This window comes from Neolamprologus multifasciatus, chromosome 13 (assembly GCF_963576455.1).
Source record: "Neolamprologus multifasciatus chromosome 13, fNeoMul1.2, whole genome shotgun sequence".
NCBI lineage: Eukaryota > Metazoa > Chordata > Actinopteri > Cichliformes > Cichlidae > Neolamprologus > Neolamprologus multifasciatus.
The window spans coordinates 32625767-32648114 of NC_140451.1; the positions used below are offsets into that span (position 1 = coordinate 32625767).

General features: G+C 40.8%; 1 protein-coding gene across 1 annotated transcript in view; it reads left to right on the forward strand.

The window, feature by feature from the left end:
- Positions 1-22348, forward strand: part of hectd2 (HECT domain containing 2) — a 72521-nt gene that overhangs the window by 18217 nt on the left and 31956 nt on the right. Inside the window, exons 8-14 of the mRNA XM_085182412.1 lie at positions 3059-3168; positions 4906-5054; positions 5151-5274; positions 7794-7890; positions 8012-8119; positions 11345-11477; positions 17273-17361. Coding sequence (XP_085038538.1) covers positions 3059-3168; positions 4906-5054; positions 5151-5274; positions 7794-7890; positions 8012-8119; positions 11345-11477; positions 17273-17361 — 810 coding nt within the window. The remainder of the gene's footprint in view (positions 1-3058; positions 3169-4905; positions 5055-5150; positions 5275-7793; positions 7891-8011; positions 8120-11344; positions 11478-17272; positions 17362-22348) is intronic.

Below are 22348 nucleotides of genomic sequence, written 5' to 3' on the forward strand. Positions count from 1 at the left end.
GCTGAGCCAAACTTCTGATTTTGCTCCATTTGACTTTGAGGACTTGCCTCGTCTTTCAGCTCTCATGAGAACATAACCACGCACACACAAACACACAGATCGGGACTGGATGAGGTCATTTTGCAGTTGAGGACTGTTGGTTTCCTGCCTGGTGATGACTCTCCTTCCTTTATGGGCTCTGGTTGCTACAAATTCATCTCTTTTTCCCTTCATCTGTGCATTATAACCGTTCTCAGACTGAAGTGAGCTTTTCGGGATTATCTCACTCATTTTGTCATTTGTTATTACTTTTATTGCATCCAAACTTGTGCGCGTGTGGTCAAAGTGAAAGTGGGTCACTCTTGAGGAAAAAAAGTAAAGGAATAACAAGCGTTTAAATCCTACTTCAGTCAGGCTTTAGCCCTGCAGTTAGTTGAACGAATGAGAGATTATTGCAGTAAACCAGCCTTCTCTTACAAATATGAACCGTATGTTGAGCATGAAGCATTTTCAATGGAAAACTCAAATATTATGTTCAACTTGAACCGTTGTTTTGTTTTGTTTGAGGCCGTAATGAAGTCCACCAGGGCAGTTAACTCTCGTTTTCATTCTTTCATCTAAACAAATTTGTCTAGAGGGTTGTTTAAGGGTTGTTTGGATGCTTGTGGGAGACCCAGCAGATTCCCTTTAACACATGTTCCCAAATGAAAGGTTTAAGACTGGTGAGTAAATGTTCTAAAAAGTGAAAGGAAACACAAAACTATCAAAATAAGGGGTACTTTCCTCAAAAAAGGTATTTTCTTAGTAATGCAAACTAATGAGATATTTATGGTCACTTTATTTTATCTAAAAATGCACTCAACAACAGAAATAAGGAGATGAATAAGAAATAAAACAGGGAAAATATGCTTATGACAAGCATGCGGTAAAAGCCACTTGGTTATGGTTAGAACATGAATAAAGAATAAACTCCATCAGTCATATTTTCCCACATCATGATGCTCTTAAACTTATTTTATTTTATCCTATCAAGTAATAAAAGAATAAGAAACTCATGTTCCACAAACTTGACTCAGACTCTTGCTCAACACTTCATGGCTTATCCTGCTGATCTGAACAACACCCTAAACAAGCAGCAGTCCACTGGAGAAGGTCCACCTGAGACAGAATCTGCATGTAAATGCTCGTCCATAGTGTTCACAGTTAAAAAGCAGCCATCCAGTAATTGTTGTAGCTCAAGTTTGATGTTTTCCTTTTATTTCTATTCCGTGTTTTTATTGGTTGACTGTCGTCCATGAAAACAACACTGAAAACTGTCCTCTTATGGTCTCGCCTTTGACTTCATTATGTGATGAGTTTCTCTTTCTGTTGGAGTATAAAAGGTAGAAGTAGCCTTAAACTCTAAGTTTCAGAAAGAAGGCTTATATGGGCTATGCCCGTCGGCTAATGAATTGTGATTGACAGTTTGTGAACCAATGAGAATGCAGTTTAACAGTCACAGCCGCCTCTGATGACAAAATCCTCATGTTGAGGCTTCACGATGGAGCTTTGGAAACCAGCAGGTGAGGTTATTAACAAATGTACTGTTTTATTCCTTATATGAGTATATATAAATGAGTAAATGAGCCCATAAAGTCATCAGAAAACTGTTTACTGAGATTAGTCAGGACAGCTTTCACCAGACGAGCATGCTTTAATCCAGCAGTCCCCAATCCCAGTCCACGAGGGCCGGTGTCCCTGCAGGTTTTAGATGTGTCCTTGATCCATCACAGCTGATTTAAATGGATAAATGACCTTCTCAACGGTCGTGTCCAAATTCATGGGCTGCTTCCTCCTGAGACCGCATTTGTAGACCGATTACGTCACAGCGACGCGCCGAAGGCTGTCCAAATTCGTAGACTCCTCCGAATGCAGCCGACAAATGCGTCCTCCTTTTCCCCGAATTTGAAGGATGGGTCGGGTGTGTCCTTCTTGGCCTACCATATCCCAGAATTCACAGCGCGGCCCAGCCAAGCTCCAGTTTCCGGCAATGGCGGCCGCTACTAAGTTTTAAAATTACTCTTATTAATCTTTCTGGGCCACAAAATAAACTTTAAACATATTTTCAGGCGAGAATGTGGGTTAGCTCGTTGATAATTAAAAATGAACACAAAAAACGGAGAAAGATTTCGGGTCCATTTTCGATTTTCGTGCCGTGGCGCTGACAACTGGAAATACTCTGAATTAAGGGCGGGAGTAGATCGAGAAGGCTAGACCGTCCAATTCCATAGCCGTTTACTTCCGGCCTACCCGACCTCCTGAGGACCCGGCCCACATAGACCGCGAAGGCCGGGTCCTCAGGAGGATGCAGCCCATGAATTTGGACACGACCAACATGTCCTGAAGTTCTCCAGAGGCCTGGTAATGAACTAATCATGTGATTCAGGTGTGTTGACCCAGGGTGAGATCTGAAACCTGCAGGGACACCGGCCTCGTGGACTGGGATTGGGACCCCTGCTTTAATCAGTCAACTCAAATTAACCCTTTCACGTAGCGGTCACTACAGTGGACAGCTATTCAAAGGCTGTGTCCTTGTATTTGTGTCAGTGTTGATGGTATACTTGCACATAAACCACTACATAGGACGCTGATGTGTCACTCCATGCCCTGCCACCCAGTCAAAACGTATGTTGTCCACCTAAGTGGACGTGTAAAAAACGACATGTTTAAAAAAGTGAATTTCAAAAATGGTTAACATGGTTAACTACTACAAGTAAAATGAACATGTGGTTCATTACCTTAGCATGTTCCCAGCATAAATAACAGTTATTTGTAGTATATATTGACTCACATACTATTTAATACAAGACAGTACATGCATAAATGTTTACAGAGGATACCTTGAATTGTGTGCGTTTCCATGGTTGCCATGTGTGTTCACATGCATCCAGGCACTAAGTTGCTGCTCTATCAATTTGTCCTGTTAATGTCTCTGTTAGTAGCATCATGCAATACACTTGACATTTGTGTTACGATTTCTGTCTCAGTTCACATGTTGGATTCTGCCTTTTTAACTGTGTGTGTGTGTGTGTGTGTGTAGAACCCACAGTACTCAAGCACCAGCACCTATGTGATCTATGCTCACCTGCTCAGGCAGATCGCAGCTTTGTCTGAGGCTGACCATCACTTCCTGGTTCACTGGTTTAAAAAGTAAGTCTCTGTGCGTGTGCATGTGTAACCAGTTTGATATTGGTCTGCAGCCAGTAACAAATGGACCTCACTGCAGTTTAAATAAACAATAAAAATGTCAGGTATCATATTCTGATTGATGTCTTTTTACAGCGTCTATAAAGCTACAGAATATTTTCTTTGTCTTTACATTTGAATTTGTCTTTTACTGATTTTCGTCATCCACTCTGGATCTAAGGAGAGAGGATTTTGTATGTTAAAGAGATCGTACAGCCTTCTGTGGAAAATGTGGGATTTGAAGCTTTAAATAACTCGTGGATGTGTGGGCGGATTGGCTCTTGTCATCTTGTTTCTGCAGCAGGGTTAGCAGCTGATAAATTGTGAGATGAGAACATAAATTAGGCAACTACTCTGTTTAGTCTCACTTTCTTAATGCATATCACATACACAGTTTTGAGGTTTTATGAACCTCTGCTGTCGTTTGGTGCAAACCCTAAAATTTGACAAAACGCAGCACTCACATTCTTTTTACATCCAGCTTGGTTTTTGTCTTCAGCTTTGCTTTTCCTACTCTAATCAGCCCACACAGTGCGACCTGCGTGCCAACACTTTCCCGTCTGGAAAAAAAAGTTCAAATGTGTATTTGTGATTAACTTTCAAGTATAATAGAATTTTTCTACTTAAAAGAGTATGCTTAATTACTTGACATCCACCAGGTCACCAATAATCTGTCCACGAGTTTTGTTTTGGCAAAATGTTTCTAGCAAAACTTTAGAAACTGCAAGATGTTACATTTGAAATAAAGAGTCATACATCAGCTGTTGCATCTTTTTTCTATGTGACTGTTCCAAATAAGCATCATATTATATTTAAAAAGGGGGTCAACATAAGCCACACCCTACCCTAACCATAGGTGGGCTGCTAGTGACTGGCCGGATGTTAAATAGTTAAATATATTATATTATATATATTATATAAAATATGGAAAAACATCCTAGAAAAGTTTTATCAGGTCATCTTTCATTATATATTCTTTTGCTAAGAACACGTTTGGTGACTCTGTCAGTGACATACTACATGACTAAAACTGGTGCCAGGCAACATATGACTCAAATAGTTTATACGAGCAAGGAAATGGAAATCTCATTTCAGCTTTTTGTGGATGCTAACAAGGACACATTTGTTTTAATGTTTGAGAATCTGCTTGCAAAAACCCAACAAGCTGTAGTCCAAAGTTTTATTCAGAATAGCTGTAAAAAAAGTCTTAGATCCAGTCCTAAATTTTTCACAATGTCAACACAGTAATCAACAGTAAGAGATTAATAGTTATGGGGCTTATGAAATATTAAACTTCTCTCCAATAGAAAAAAAAGCATGTTTATTAATTTATAAATTTCTTTATCTTATTTTGTTCCTCACTGTCCAAATATAAACTTTGTCCAGCTAGAAGACTTTAAACATCACACACAGCCTGAAAGCACAAATGTAAACCAGCTTCTGTTCGTCTCCCTCTCGGCTTGAATGAGGAACATTTGAATTCATGCTGTTTGCGGTAATGATTTACTAGCAAGCTGCTTCAAATTAGAAGTTCTGTTTAGTTCTGCTCAGATCCAAAAACCAAACTTCTCCAAAGCTGCTATTATTTTTCCTCCTTGAAGTGTAAGCATCTATTTTTGTGCACATGTATATTTCAGGGTGCAGTTTGACTCTGCCAAGCCACCAGTATTAACTCCATGTATCTGTGTGTGTGTGTGTCAGACTATCTGCAAGGCGTTTCAGACAACTGGTAGAGCGCCTCCTGCAGTTCATCTCCACTCGCCTGTTTACAGCAGAACCAGATGAATTTCCTCCTCTGTCCAAGTGCGCCTGGTGGATTCCCTCTGCAACCAAAGTGCTCAGCCTCTTCAGTGAGTCTCTTGCATCCACAAACTAATAACATCTCGATGTCTGCTGCAGATGATTTCTGTCACATTTGACTATTATTCTTGTTTCCCTGTCCTCAGATGCAGCCAACAGTGTCTCCTCCCCTCCAATCATGTCCTTCACTGACTTTTACAACATTACTCTTGAACACATAGATTTTATGGAGGATTATAGGACCTGGCAGAACTATGGCAACTCAAATAGGTCAGTTGTGTTTTTTCTGTATACATTAAACTGTATGAATTTTCCATCTGGTTCGATCATGCTAAATCCTGATGCTTGCAATCATTAGTAAATCTAAAACTCATATCTTGCAATTAGGTTTGTTTTCTTTCAGCCAATACTGGACAAATTACCTGCCAAGAAATTTACCTGAACATGATTTTCAATTTAATCCAACACGTTCTCACTCCCAAAGCGTAACATTTTACGCTAGGTGACAAATCGTCAACATATTACGTTTTCAGCTACCCACCACGTTCCTAAATGACGACCTCGGAAAAATGAGAACCGTATGGACTCAAACTACACATGTTCGCTCTTTTTCTTCAAATTGCTTAGAAACACGCTATTTCACATCATTAAAGTCATGGTTAACCTCAGGAAAAAGGTTATGGTTAGGGCTAGGGATAAGGTTAGGTTTAGGGCTGGAATACAGGGCTGGAACGTCTATTACTGCAGGAGCGTCATTGCACTGGATTTCGGCCATAACCCGCCGTGTACCACAAGAACGCCGAAGGTCTCCTTTCGCGTTCCTCAGGAACGCTGCGGGACGTGACAAAACGTCGGCATGTTACGCCTCGGGAGTGAGAACGGGCTGATTAATCGCAAAATTTAGTGTTCACTTGAACCGTTCTTTAGAGCACCAAAGGCGATAGGATACATTTTACTTCCAGGACTTCATTTGAGTCATTTTGCAATTTAACAATAATCAACTTTTAGATGGACATGACCTTTTTGGTTAAGATATATATATATATATATATATATATATATATATATATATATAAAACTATCATATAGAAAGGGTATGATAGAGGGCTTGTCCTGGTGAAAATCCCGGACAAGCCCCCAAACATTTTCTTAGTCCATAAATTGATAATGTAGTGGAACTAATGGCATATAAGAAGGCACCATCTTGCTGTAATTCTATGAATGTTAAATGATGTAAATATAATTATAAAACACATAAGTTTGAACCAATTTTATTATTAGATTCAGGCTTCTTAACTAATATCTTAACTAACAAACTTTTAAAACCGAATCCAAAAAGTACGACTGCTTGTATCTTCCAACTCAAGTATTAAATAACAAAGAAATTGAAGGACCAAGGCTTACTGTAGTCGACACCAAAGCCAGCCATTCTGACCACATCTGGCTTTAAATGCATGCATAGGCTGATAAGGCATAACTGAAGGAATATTAGGTACCAGAACACTTTGAATATTTCTTTCTTTGTTTGTTGTTATGGGTTGAGATATGTTGTATTACCATATAGATTTGTAGGAATAATTTCTTGCTAGCATAGATGCATTTCTGTTCAAATCAAGCATCTTTACTGCAATTCTACATCCTTTCAAGCAGCATAATAAACTAATAAAACTTTGACATTAAATTTACACCACTGCATGTAATGAAATAGCTGACATCTCTCATTTTGGTGGGGCGTACCTCTTCGGTGACAAACGGGCGCAAACGAGACCCTGTTGTAATTTTGTATGTATTATGCAATTTATTTTCTTTCTTGTAGATCACTGAATATGGTAGTCAGCATGTGATTAGTTGAGTTGTTGCTATGTTACAAGTTTATGGTTGATTGCAGTAGCAGGTTATGCTAGAGCCGCTCATTTCTCATGGATACACAACTTTTCCACAAAGATATGTTCCTGAAAATACCAAAAAGGTAACATATTCTACTTTAACTTGTGATTCAAATGTAGTCATAACCCTGGGTTGCTCTATATAAGAGACTAAATCAATGTCATCTGGATTCAGATTAGTTGACCAATAATACAAAACCTGAATGACTCTGATTCACTTCACTTTTATTATTCAAATCTTCATCAGTTTAGTTTTGTGTAAACTAAACACTCAACAGATTTCAGCAATAAATAGAAAGCATAAAATGCTGCACTACTTTGTAGTGTAGTAAAGTATAGTACAGTATAGTAGTAATGATGGGATGATGAAATAGTCAGTGATGACTGATTTAGACTCGCCTGCAAATTCCTATTAGAATTGCCCCTCCACATTACAGTACATTACCCTGAGTAAGTGCTACTCATGACCGAAAGTCGTCTAACATCCCTTTGAAGATTCCTGGAAGTGAAATTGAGTATCTCCTCATAAGCAGAATGAAATAACGCTTCCACAGCTGCAGTTTATCCAGAACTATGGAAAGACTTGCAGAAGCCGTGAAGTTCATTTCACGCTGTGTCACGGCTCGTTAACGTCTCACAAAGAAATCTGGAGTTTACAGTTGAAATGACCGGCTCTTACAGCCTCTGGCTGGTGCGGTGGGGGATTTGTGGAGCTCATGTGGCTTGGAGGGTGTAGACTTCAGAGCCTGCTCATTAGGGTAAAGTATAGAATTTTGAAAACACTTGAAAGCTGGTCAGGAATGCAGTTACAGAAAGACATATTTATGAAACTGCTGATAGAAAAACACTAAGAAACTCTGCCTGAGAATTATTAATGATTCTTAATTTTTTCCTCTTTTTCAGGTTTTCTTTCTGTCAGTTTCCCTTCATCCTCTCGACGGTGGTAAAGAAAGCCATCATCCAGAAAGACTCGGAGCAACAGATGATCAGTCAGGCCAGGGTGAGTCGCACATTAACAAAGCCTGATTCCAGACTTAAAATGTTGTAATAAGGAAACACGGAGCAGGCAGGTTTGCTGAAGCTGCATATGAGCAACAAATGCTTGTGTTTTTGCTTCACAGCAAAGTCTGGTCAGTAAAGTTTCTCGCAGGCAGAGAGTGGACATGAACCTTCTGTTTCTCAACATTAAAGTACGACGAGCACAGCTTCTCAGCGACTCACTGGATGAGGTTAGTACATTCACAAATTTCAGTTTTTGATGTATAATCGTTTTACAAGATGTTTAAGCTGAAATATGCAAGTTAAAGCATGCAGTGTAGACCGGTGTCATCGGGGCGTTTATTAATTAGAAATAATGTGAATGTTGTCTGATCTTTAATGCATGAAAAACTGCCATGATGATTATTTATTTTTAAAAAAGAAAGATTAAAAAAAAATCTCCTGCAAATTCCCAATGATATCTTTCTGTTTTTTATCAGTTATTTTTATTCCAGTGCGAACTGGAATTTCTAAATTCAGTTTCTCTGATTTTGGTGCTTTATGCTTTATTTTTGGTGATTTATTTTTGGTGGTTTATTTTTGGTGATTTATTTTTGGTGATTTATTTTTGGTGGTTTATTTTTGGTGATTTATTTTTGGTGGTTTATTTTTGGTGGTTTATAAAGGCTGCTTTGGTAATCTTAGTAGAAAGTTCCTTTTAGGGGCAAATTCAGGGGGCAAATTGATAACATGTATGGCAGTTGCATGGAAACCTATTACTGATTACTATGTCTGATTTCTGATTTCTAAAAACAAATCTGGGAGCCCGTTAACCCATCAGCTGACAAACTAAGGGCACAAATACTAGCAGCTGTCTGAGCCGAGACTTCCTGATGTGTCTGCCAATCATAGTTTATGATCGTTAATAAATTAGAAAAAGCTAATAAAAACCTTTGTCCTCTTTAGACAATGCCCAGTGTTTTTGAATTTGAATTTTGGTAAATGCATTCTGTTTTTGCTGTCCATGTTATCAGTTTACCTGGTCAGTACCTGCTCAGACATGATTGGTTATTAAAATTAAGACAAACCAGGAACATTCATGTCCCTAAAAACTCATCCTTTGTCCACCATCTTTACACATATTTATATGCAGATATCTGAAGTGACTTTGAGCCATAACACACTGTGAAGTTACGTTTAGTGTGTTTTAAATGTCCTAATGCAATTTTAGTTGATACCGGAAAGCCAATCAGAAAACAATATGTTCTTTAGAAATACACAAGCACAGATTGGTGCAGGTTCAGTGTCATTTAATGACAGATGTGTTAATGTGCCGTCTCCACTGAAGTACTGAGCAAAGATCGTGAAAACAGAAGGAACCGAGGAGAATCTCATGGGTGTAAACTGGGATTTTTAGGACATCTGAGAGTTTGATAACAACCAAAAACCAAACAACAACCAAAGAATTTCTTAAAATGTTGTTTTAAGCAAGGGGGGGAAAATTGGAAACTTGTGATGTGGGAATGCTGGGAATATTGGCCAGTGAATATATAGACCCTGCCATGAGGATCAGCAAGTATGCCTTTAATGTTTTGCAGTCATGTGTCACCCTCAACCTCCATCAATCCGAAATGTAACCGTAAATCTGAGATAAACACTAAAATCCAAGTCTAAATTATGTGAAATGTTATTTTCTTCCTGCAGTGAGGTTCACACCAAATGTCTTTCATTTTGGTCTTTAATTGCTGGTTCGTCCCTGTGAAGATATTCAGTCTGCAGACACGGAGGAATACGTGATCACAGCATTTTCATACTTTCATTTGAAGAAACCATTTAGCAACTTAAGTAACAGTGTTTATGGGGAATTATAGCAGAGGATGCCATTTTTTACCAATGTCCCAAGTTTTTTTTTTACCCAGAAAATATTTCCGAATCTACTTATTTTCTACTGCTTCTGTCTGTAGCAGCAGTCTGAGCAGACCTGTGCCTAAAGCTCTTGTGGCGTTCTCAAGCCAGAAGAGAACCATAATCTCTCCATCATATCTGCACTGGAATCTTTCCCATGTTGGGTGTGACTGCAACACCTCCACAGGAGGCGTCCAGAAGCACCTGGTCAGCTGATCTGATTTGATGTGGAGGAGCAGCAGTTCTATTCTCAGCACCTCCTGAACCACTGAGCTCCTCACCTAGTCTGGGAGGCAGAGCTGAAAGTGCCTCTGCAGGCTCTTGCTTGCAGTTTTCATAATTCCTTTCATAACTCCTTCCCTCATCATGACCATAGATGTGGGTAGGAGTGTAGATGGACCCGTAAATCAGCTGCTTTTGTCATATCTCTCTTTACCAGAACAAATAGCATCCACATCCCAGCAGACACCGCAACCACTGGTCTGTCAATTTCCTGCTTCATTCTTAACCCACTCATCAATTCAATTCAATTCAGTTTTATTTATATAGCGCCAAATCACAACAAAAGTCGCCTCAAGGCGCTTCATAGATACAGAGAAAAACCCAACAATCATATGACCCCCTATGAGCAGCACTTTGGCGACAGTGGGAAGGAAAAACTCCCTTTTAACAGGAAGAAACCTCCAGCAGAACCAGGCTCAGGGAGGGGCGGGGCCATCTGCTGTGATTGGTTGGGGTGAGAGAAGGAAGACAGGATAAAGACATGCTGTGGAAGAGAGACAGAGATTAATAACAGATATGATTCAATGCAGAGAGGTCTGTTAACACATAGTGAGTGAGAAAGGTGACTGGAAAGGAAAAACTCAATGCATCATGGGAATCCCCCGGCAGCCTACGTCTATTGCAGCATAACTAAGGGAGGATTCAGGGTCACCTGGTCCAGCCCTAACTATATGCTTTAGCAAAAAGGAAAGTTTGAAGCCTAATCTTAAAAGTAGAGATAGTGTCTGTCTCCCGAATCCAAACTGGAAGCTGGTTCCACAGAAGAGGGGCCTGAAAACTGAAGGCTCTCCCTCCCATTCTACTTTTAAATACTCTAGGAACAACAAGTAGGCCTGCAGAGCGAGAGCGAAGTGCTCTAATCAACAAGATCTCTACATTCGTGGGCTCTTTCCCAACCTGGAGACGGTACTGCTCCTTACCATCTCTGTTAAAAAAAGAAGCGCTAACAAAGGGCAGCATTTGCTGACTTATTGTTAGCAATGCACAACTTCCCCTGGTGCTCTACAGGAGCCAAATAACCCATAATAATGGACCTGATACCCCAGATGTCTTAAGCATCTCAAACAGGGCACCATAAGAGCAATCGCACAGCAGTTCCACAAAGCAGATGCAGAACAGCTGGACACAATATTGCCAAGGCGTGTCAGCCAGGATAACCCCACATCAGACGCTTCAGGCGCTGCAACTCTTACCCATCCAAGGGGCACAAAGGTTTCTGCAACAAGTGTTTCTGCAATGCACTCTGAGACTAAATGTGTGTGTTTGTTTCGTCTCTTTGTCGCCGATAGCTGACGAGGAAGCGATGCGATCTAAAGAAGAAGCTGCGGGTGACTTTTGTCGGGGAGGCGGGGCTGGACATGGGCGGCTTGACGAAAGAGTGGTTCCTGCTACTCGTCCGACAAATCTTCCACACAGACTACGGTGAGTCGGGGTTTCAGATTGGAGGTCATTCACACTGAAATATGAGCTGCTGAGCTGCGAGTGTCCACAATCCAGCCTTCATCATGAAAATGGAAAAGCTTTTCTTTGAATAGGTCTCGAGGGAGCAGCTGAGAATAACAGATAAGAGAATCTGGAAGGTAAATCCCGTTTGATACCAAGTCGGTGGAAAGTGAAGCTGGATTTTATTATTGAAGTCGAGCGGAAAAAAATCGTATTTTTATTGGATAAAACGGAAAGTACATTTTTATTAGACGGAGGCCTCGGTGGAGGTGCTTTGTGAGTTTTCGGGTCAGTGAAACTGCAGCGGGAATAAGTGTCAGATGGCTGAGAAAAGTGGCCCGTGTTGGTTTTGGCAACGATATAATTAACCGTCATTTCAGTCTGGAAGAGTTCTTATTATGATGGTCGTCTTCTCTTGTTTCTCGTTTCCTTTTTGTCTGTTCTGGCTGCCTGACTGTAACTATCTCTGTTTGCCATTGCCTCTGTTTACACGATTTATTCCAAATCTAAAGCCAGGCATGGCTAAGTCACTCCTCATTACAGTGGCGTTAGGCTCTACAACGACCGGTAAAACTATCACACATCAGTAAAGTTGCTCGATGTGACAGCTTTAGAATAAAGACACCATTATTATTTAGATGGTTCAGCGTAAGCCTTGCTTTTCATGCGTGTCCCAAGTTTTGACTGGCTCTGTGTTCAGCCTCTCAGCTAGAACTTGTTTTTTTCCCAGTAGCTATTGGCAACTTTTCCCCAGTAGCAAGAATGCTGGACAATGGAACAGCTGGAGAAACTGTGGAAACTTTACTTTTCTTTCAGTAAAAGAAAGAACTCGCCACAAAAAAGGCAATAAAACGGAAAATACAGTCAAATGAGAAGGAAAGGCCTCAGGCAGGCGTTGACTGGACGGAGAGAGATCCTGGACACAAGAGGGTTCACTCCATTATTATCTCTAATGATAGGAATATGAGTATTTTTCCAATACTCTTGACTGATGTTGCAGGTATCACTTTCACCTTATAGTTTAACACTGATTCTGGAGAAGGATGAGTACTTCTAAGGCCTGTAATGCCTGTTAAAGCTGGCTGAAGGTGTCCAGTTTGTAAAATTGCGGCAGAGGGGAGACGGGTGTGACTGTCTGCTGTGCTTAAAACAATCCCTGCACTTCCTTTTCCGACACTGATTATTGTTTTTGTGTAATAGCTTATAGTCGTTAACTGTCAGCGTAGACTTCTTCACACTTAATATCTTTAGTGTCTTACGTGGTCAAACCAACGTCAGCAACCGCAACAAACAACCTCCTCAAGGCCGCTTCTTCCCCATCGTTCCACACGTTTAGCATCTACCTTCACATTCTTCTAAATTGGTCATTCATTGCTCCTCCTTTTATACTCATAAAAAGGCCATTAATCTCTGGCTCTCGTCCACAGCATGTCATTTATCCCAACCAATCACAGCAGATGGCCCCGCCCCTCCCTGAGCCTGGTTCTGCTGGAGGTTTCTTCCTGTTAAAAGGGAGTTTTTCCTTCCCACTGTCGCCAAAGTGCTGCTCATAGGGGCTCATATTGTCAGATTGTTGGGTTTTTCTCTGTATGTATTATTGTAGGGTCTACCTTACAATATAAAGCGCCTTGAGGTGACTGTTGTTGTGATTTGGCGCTGTGTAAATAAAATTGAATTGAATAGAGTTTATTTCTCAGTGGTATTGACGGGTTTTGACCTGCTGTTGTGTTTTGGCCCCAGATACATAAAACTGAATTGAGTTGAACTTGCTGGCTGCTCTGCCTTTCCTTTATAAGGGTCTGTGTCACCAACAGCTGAAGGAACCTGTAGTTCCTTGGCAACTTTCCACACATTAACTAAGATTACGTGGACCTTTGGTGGAAACGCAGCGAAAGACTCACTTCCATGCCCGCTGGTAATGTGGATAAATAAATCTTAAGTAAAGGGCTCAAATATTTCCCTTTGGAAAGGATTCAACAGTTTCCTAAAACAGCTGGAAAGTCTAGTTTTAAGCAAACGTGAAACAAAGTTGAGGAAACGGCACATTTTGGGGACTATTTTCAGTGGTGGATTACTACACGTGCGTGTGGGATTCACTCAGGACAAACTGCAGTGTCTGTTCGTGGTAATTAAAGCTCATGTGGCACAGCAGAGTGCAGCCATGTGTTATTCATAGTTCTTGGAGAACAGCAGCGCACAGATGCATGGGTTATATCTATTGTTGGTCAAGTTACTTGAAAAAAGTAATCAGTAATTAATTACTGATTACTTCCCCAAAAAAGTAATCCAGTTACTTTACTGATTACCTATTTTCAAAAGTAATTAATTACTTAGTTACTTTTTAAAAACACGATTTACAACCTGAATAGGTGATAAAGTGATAGATCTTTCAGCCCAATTCTACTTTTTCTGCATAATCATCATACAAAATGTAATCAAATGGAAAAGTCTCTTTTTAAAACTTGTTTTATTAGTTTTAATCTTTTAACTTTATGCATCAAGCAAACATTTAATTATCTGCAACATTCTCTGACTGGAAGAAATTAGTTTAACATTTAAACCTATTTTCTGCACATTCCAGCACATAAAATAAAATATTTTGTGTGTTTACACTCAGTCTTTCAAATAGATGCAAGTAAAACACAGCAGAAAATAAATAAAGTCAAAGACTAGCGGTCCTGTTGCTCTATTTTCACCTGTAAAGCAGGAGTAGGGTAGGCGGAGGGTTACCCTGGTGCAGGTGTGCAGCGGTCAGTGGAAGAATCCGCGAGTTTCTCTGTGAGTTTCCCATTACGTCGTAGCTACTCGGTGCTTGTTTGGAAGTTTAGGGTTTTTTTTTCTCTGTAAAAAGAAGTTTTCTTCCCACGCACAACGGACACTAATGTTTTTGTCACTTTTTATGGAATCAAACTCAAAGTAAGGTCAGTACTTCCACGCTTTAAACGCTGCACGCTCATACTCTCTGCACTCGATATATGATCCATTGTTGATCTGCACACAGCTGTTGTCACGAACGTCGCACTCGCTTACGTCACTGTCATGAGACATTCTCGCAAAAAAATCACGGTTTTAGTAACGCAGTAACGCAGCGTTCCTACGGGAGAGTAACGGTAATCTAATTACCGTTTTTGCAATAGTAACCCCTTACTTTACTCGTTACCTGAAAAAAGTAATCGGATTACAGTAACGCGTTACTGCCCGTCTCTGGTTATATCAGCCTTTAAACACATACACAGTGCTTCGTAGCGCCATACTTTCATTGTTGCTTTTGCTCTCAGTAAAAATCCTTTAATGTGAAGTCTCGATTGAACGCATTTATCACAAACAGTTATTTTATTCACCGCCTTCCAGCTGCGCTGTGCTGAGTTGCACATTTCACAAATGGTGGCGAGTTGGTGGTTTACAAAAATCATTTAGATCTCAGTCCAAACTGGATTTCTGTGAATTGTGAGGAAAAAAATTTCTCAAGCCTTTCTTCCTCCATTTTTCAATTCAACAAGTGTGTTTCCATCACTGCCGCTCCAACATTTCCCCTGACTGCAAAACGTCACGTCTGGGCAAAACCCCCTTTTTACAATATTGATATAGCATTTTCTCCAAGTTTCGGCCGCGTCCGTTCAGCATTTGTAGTTCAGTATGTTGGAATTTGCATAAAATATACTCGAGTGGAAACCAAGCGAGCGTCTGCTTGTGCATCTGCGTTTTCTGCTCTCTGCGTCTCCGCTCTGGTCAAGTTGTTCTTTCCATCGTCGCTCCATCTTTCCGCGGTCGTCTGTGTTTGTCGGTGCCAGAGGGACGTCGGCCCAAAGCAACACACTCAATGAAAGCTGTGTTCCCCTCATTAGCAGCACCGGGAAATCCCCACCTCTGCACACACACACACACACAGCTGCACACAGACAGGTGTACGCACACGCACACACACACACACACACACACACACACACACACACACACAGGCTCTTTTATACATGAGGTCTTTTCCATTTTGTGTGTTCAGAGATGTGAGTGGTCCAGATGTGAGTCTCCACTCTGAACAGACGGCTGCTGTTTCTTTCAGTCACAGCTGGAAGACTTTCAGCAGCGCTCGAGTCTCAACAACTTGTGTGTTTTAATGATTTATTTATTTTAATTAAATATTTAATATGCTTAGGACGTCAGCAGGGTGCTGCAGTTGCAGAGAAACTCTAATCAGAAAAGAGGTGATGTGACTGACATCCAGCAGATCAGCAGTGAAACAGCAAAGCTTTTCAGGTGGAGGCTAAAGAAGCGTGTGCTATGTGCACACCTACACATTACACCTGCAGCAGCTGCTCGACCACACAGAGCCACGAAGCTCCCAGTACACAGTTTGTATTCTGATGTTAGTGCTGGAGGAGGTTTGGACAGGTTCAGGGACAAGTCAGCAGAGCATTGGTGACTTTTGACATCATGCACACTTTGCAATAATACAGCTTACAGCTGATTGTGGAATATCTGAGAGGAAACTGGAGGTGAGGGGGGGTGATGGACTGCCATTGGACTGTCCTGGTTGACACACCTCTACAACATTGAATGGAAGTTGGGGACAGTGTCCTTTCCTTGCTGAACTGCAGAGGCGCTCACCCTTTGAGAACTTTGAGAACCACTAAGAACGGTGCATGGCCGTTCTTAGTTGGTGGAGCGATTTGTCTGGTTAATTCCGATAACGAACGAGACTCCGACATGCTAACTAGTTACTCGACCCCGTGCGGTCCGAGTCCAACTTCTTAGAGGGACAAGTGGCGTTCAGCCACACGAGATTGAGCAATAACAGGTCTGTGATGCCCTTAGATGTCCGGGGCTGCACGCGCGCCACACTGAGTGGATCAGCGTGTGTCTACCCTTCGCCGAGAGGCGTGGGTAGCCCGTTGAACCCCACTCGTGATAGGGATTGGGGATTGCAATTATTTCCCATGAACGAGGAATTCCCAGTAAGCGCGGGTCAGAAGCTCGCGTTGATTAAGTCCCTGCCCTTTGTACACACCGCAGGGGCAGGGATAGCTCAGTAGGTAGAGTGGTGGCCCCATGATCGGAAGGCCGGGGGTTCGACTCCACTGAACGGCTACCCTGAGGTACCCCTTAGCAAGGTACCGTCCCTACACACTGCTCCCCGGGCGCTGCATTGGTGGCTGCCCACTGCTTCACTGGGTGAATGGGTTAAATGCAGAGGAGTAATTTCCCTACAGGGACTAACACACACAATTCCCTTGGAGGTGGTGCACACCCTCTGATCCCCCTTCTCACAAATTCCAAATGTGCATTTAAAAATTGCACATGAGGAGTAGATGCGAACCAACCTCTAACTCTGATATAGCTCAGTGATGAACCAGGCACTCATTCAGCATCGCATTTCAACTTGCAGTCCAGTCGATACTTTCCCAAACCGCGCTGTTTGGTTTCTCCGCTTGTGTTCAGAGTGACAGCAGTGCTTTTGATTTCAGTGCAGTTTTACTGCTACTTTCTAATTCAACTCAACCTAAATCCCTTTTTCCCCAAGTTTGAACAGTTGATTGAAAGTCCTGAGTTGAAAACTTTATGTGGACACTTTTTAATTTAACAGGGACTCACAACTACATGTACCACGTGTCTTTTTTCTTCTGTCTTTTCTTCTTCAGACCCTCTGTTTGTCGTAAAAATGACCTTTCCTCTTTCTTTTTTTTGCCTCCATCACTTCCTGTATCCTTTTTCTACCAATCAAATGTATCGAATTAAATAAATGTTCAATCTAAATGTAGTACTTTCATTTTTTTTAGGGATGTTTACCTACATGAAGGACTCACGCTGCCATTGGTTCAGCAGTTGGAAGTGTGACAACTACTCTGAGTTCCAGTTGGTCGGGACTGTATCCTTTATGAAGAACAGCAAACATCAGGGTATGTGCGAGCTTTAAATGTTGTTTAAGCGCTTTATAAATGAGCTCTTTGGAGGTCTTAATGAGCCTAACGAGGTCGCCTACGTTATCCGGTTCAAGTTAAAAGAAGGACAATAATATTTGTTTTTGTTTTTTAATGAACGTGCATCGGAGCAGTTTGTTTAGCACCTGCCGCCCCTCCCACGTTAGCGTTTTATTTCATTGTTTTCGTAGCTGCAGAGCAGTTTCACAGCATCTGCTTTTCTGCTCCAGACAAAACTGCTGAGTGTTTCTGGGAGGGTCGGACTATAAATGCGTGTAATGTGCAGACGGGCACAAATAACCACACACACGAGCTTTCCTCGTGCACCGCCCTCTGACGTAGCGAACACTCCTCCGTTTTAAACCGCAGACGAGAAAAAGATACTATAATGTGTGTGTTTAGGCTGCGGGTCTGCACATGTAACAAATACGCCTCGCTCTGTGGAGGCTTTTTCAGCGCAGCACATAAAATCGAATCGACGTGGTCAGAATCATTTTTCCAAAACAAGACCTCAGCAAAGAGCTTCGTAACAAATACAAATAGAATCACAGCAGGTTTGTGTGTTTTTAAATAATAAATCATATTAAAAAAGTTTTTATCACAGACTGTAAACCAAAAATGGACACAGCCTAATATAGAATTACCTTAACCCTTTAAAGCCGGTCGGAGCGGGCACGTTCTGTTTTGCATAACTATTTTTAAATCCCGGTAGCTCTGCAACCACGTGAGCTAGCGCAGTAATTTTTTTTGCATATGAAACTGGAGGAGTTGTACTTACATCTTCTGCCATCAGCTTGTCCTCGGTCACAGTTTCCTTCCACATATAGCTTTGCAAAAACTGCATAAAAAGCACTTGCAGGAACAAAAACATAATATTCCAGAAACACGCTTTGCCGATCCGATCAGCTGTTCGTAACACTTCCTATGTTGGAATAGACGTCAGCGCGAACTTTTGCATGTCCGCCATGACCTGCCCGAAACCGGAAGTGACGTCATTTTCGCGGAAATGTAGGTTTTTTTTACTATCAGGGCCTCATGAGCCTATACTGGTGTTTTTAAAAGTTGTGTTTGACTTTATGACTTTCTGTGTGGTTTCTGGGATGCTTAGGACTCATATTGCACTGCTGGAAATAGTTTATTTTGATGCATATGCTGCTTTTTTGTAAATTTGCACTATAATATTTATTTTCGTTTTTCCTGCAGTATATAAAAATTGGTGTATTTCAAAAATAAAACTATGAAACTATGAAATAAATTTCCTGTGGTGGGAAACTATTTTGTGCAACTTTTTTGTATTTACAGTTTTGAGGGATAAGCCTCTTAAATTTCTCTAACTAGAAATATATGTTAAAAAAACAAAAACGATTTTCAATTTTTTGTAGTTTATTGCACTTTTTTGCAATTTATGTAATTACTATGCACTTAATGCAGACATATTATTAAAATTTAGGCTGTAATGGTTGTATTGATGTATATCAACTTGAAATGCTCCCAAAAATGGCTCCACAGCATGTAAAAATATAATATAAGCTCTGGCGGACTTGGTTCTATGGTAGGTCTTAAAGGGTTAAACCTGCTTTTCATTGGGCAGCAGAGGGCAGAGTTACATGATCAGCCCAGTTATAATAATGACCAGCAGGGGGCGCTTCTTTTGCCTTCCAGTTATAAATCTGTGACCTCAGTAAACAATTCCTTCATGAGTTTTTGGTTCAGTTGCTAGTTTGAAGTTTTACTGATACAACTTTGTAACCGACAATAAAGCATGGCATGCTTTATTGAAGACTAGACATCACTACTTCTGTCTTTTATATACAGTCTGTGTCATTAAGTCAATGCAAACGTTCAGTCAGCAGTGAAGCTCATCACTTATCCTTCTGCTTCAGCCTGAAACGCACCAACGATCAGCTGTTTTGTTCCTGCTGTTTCAGGGTTCTCAAAGCGTGGCTCGCGGGCTACAGGCGGCCTGTAAGTGCAACAAGTACAGACGCACTACAAGCTTTTCATTCATCCACAGTTAACATCATACAGGTCAATCTGAAACAAGTTAACATTCGTCTTCAGTTTCAGGTCAGGAAATTTAACAGCAAGCTGTTCAAACAACAGAACGTAAACCAGCACAAAAAAGACAATTCTGAACATAAACCACGATCCTCTGAGCAGATTACAAACTCTAATGAAAGGTTTTATGTTTCCTGCATTAATCACATGTTGGCTCCAGTCCTCAAAGATTCTGGTCCAGTTTCTCTTCCCTTTTGTAATAGAGTTACTACAAAATGCACTTCTTCTTCTTTGTCTCCTACAAACTCTGTTCATGCATCGACTCAACCACTCGCTGAGTTTTCAGGCACATAATTGCCGTCTGAGTTTAACTCGCGAGCATCATAGTTTCCATTCGCTGCGAGTAAGTACGCAGAAGTCACAGGAAGGTGGACGTGGTGCATGGTGGGAGCAGAGTCCAGGCACTGCAAGTCCCCTCTGTGGTTACGCTTTAACAACAGAAGCACTTTAGTTAAGGTCGGGGAAGGATTGCAGTCTGGGTTAAATACAGTAAATACAACACACCGTTTATTCCTATTAAGCTCAACTACAGTGAATGAATAAATAATGTGAATACAGTATTATACACAGTAAATCCATCTGGATGCTGTTTTACAAGACTGGGTGTTAGTGTGTTAATGTGAACTTTAACAATTAAATACATTTTTTGCTACATTGTATCCGACAGCTTTCTGACTCCAGGCAGCTGCAACTTCCCGCCTTTTTTCAGGCTGTTGCAGCAAACTGCACCGTGTGTAGCTTGAAAGCTGCCTGTTCTCCAGTCTGAGGGCTGAGATTAGCTTCAGTTTTTCACTCAATTTAAAATATTTTCAGTTCATGTGAACATTCCTTCTTTTTGACTCGGCCCCACCTAAAACAGACCTGCATATTTTTGCATTGTTTCACTCACTCGTTACACATTCATGCACAGCACAGCCTCCCTGTGGCCGTCTTATTATTATCATTCTTCTCTCCTCAATGAAAGTTTATGTGCGTGTGTGTGTGTGTGTGTGTTCATAGAGTTCATGTGTGTGTAATATGTGGCCAGAAAGTGATTCAGCACTTCGGGCTCAGTTACGAGCCAGCTGGGGACTGTCAAAAGGTTACATAACCTAATAGCTGCCGTTCCTCGCCAGGTTAGTGTGTGTGTGTGTGTGTGTGTGAACATAAATGTGTTTATTGAGTCGCACACTGGGGATCCAGCGTTCAACATCAAGTTCCCATAAACGTAAATTTTTGGGATGAGGCAGTCTTCGGTTACGGCGGCGGTTAAGGTCAGAGTACGTCTTCAGTAAACGAGTCGTCTGTAACGAGGGAAACATAAATGTGCAGTTGTCGAATCAGCGAGCGAGCAGAAGAAGAAAGAAGTGGAAATCTGTGTACTTGCACGTGTGTGTGTGTTTGCTGCTGGGTGTTTTTTGCATGTTCCACATGTGCGTCTGTGCTGGGAGCTAATTCATCTGTCTCCCTGGTGATTGTGTAGTCGCCATGGCAGCACCGCATCATTACGGATATGTGGCAGAGGGCAGGGAGAGAGTGTGTAACAGAGACTAAACAGAGGGAGAGAAGTGAAAGGGAAAGTGGTGCAATGATAGAATATAAACAGATGTAAACAAAGTGGAATAAACAATGACGAGAAAGAGCGATGAAGTGGGACACGCGGAAAGATGAAACCTAATTTATCTGCCAGAACACGAGGCCGAAACAAAGTCCAGCTGCTGTTGAGTTACATGTGCTTTTATACACACTATACATGTTTTATTTAAAAATCTTTTTGTGTGTATATTAACAATCACAGAGACTAATGCAACTGCTGTTTCACTTCACATCCCTAATTCATCAGTGCTCAGATCATTATTTCACTTATGTTGTGTTTAGTCTTTGTTTCTGGCCACACAGTGAAAACCACGCTGCAGAGGTGCTCAGAGTAACGACTTAGCCCCCATATTTATGAGGCACAGCGTGTCACAAACAGAGAGGGAGAGAGATGATGAAAATAAAAATATACATTTTTCACCCTGTCGCACGGTGCAGACCAACGGGGACATCCTTACAGTCTTTGGGGGTTCCTGAGAGCCTGGAACATCCCCCGAGGACGGCTTCCTGTTTGGGTTGAATAACAAATATGAAAAGTTATTAATCTGATGTTTGGCAGAGATTATTTAAGCCTGAATTTGGTGAAAAAAGATCCATATGTGGTAACGAATCATATTATTTTTAATGACCAAAAAAGAGAAAAATTAATAACTGGAGGAAAATCATATCTCGCTTAAAACTATTAGAATGTCATTATTCTACCTTTGGTACCATGTTGTAATAATTACAATAATTTGTCTGCAAGAAGAAATTATGTAACAATAACACAAAAAACATTTTCAGTTTCATTTGGAGACCAGCTGCAGATTAAGCAGTGAAAGAGTTCAAATCTGTGTTTTTTATGATGATTGTTTGTTTGTTTCTCTGTTTTTTGGGTTTGGACTTCATAACCAGTAGAGGTGGGAATCACCACACATCCCACGATACGATATTATCACAAATTTTTAAAATATTTTGCGATATTCAGATTCTGTACATAAAGGTAAACTTTATCAATCATCATTTTCTCTAATATCAAAGTCTCACACTCAGTCTTTCTCTCATTTCAGTTTGATTGTTGACAAACTGAACGGTTTGTATTACAGTCTAGTCCAACTTAACTGAATCAACCATCTGGTACAATTATAGCTATTCTGAACTATGCAGTTTATGAAAACTATGCAGCCCCTTCAGCAACTGAAGAATTTGAAAGGAAATTAAAACAAAATATAATTTTACATTAAATAAAAAAGTTTTAAACTTCATTAAAATAAAACATGTCTTAAATTAAAATAAGTAAACTGTCATGTTTATTGCTGCCAA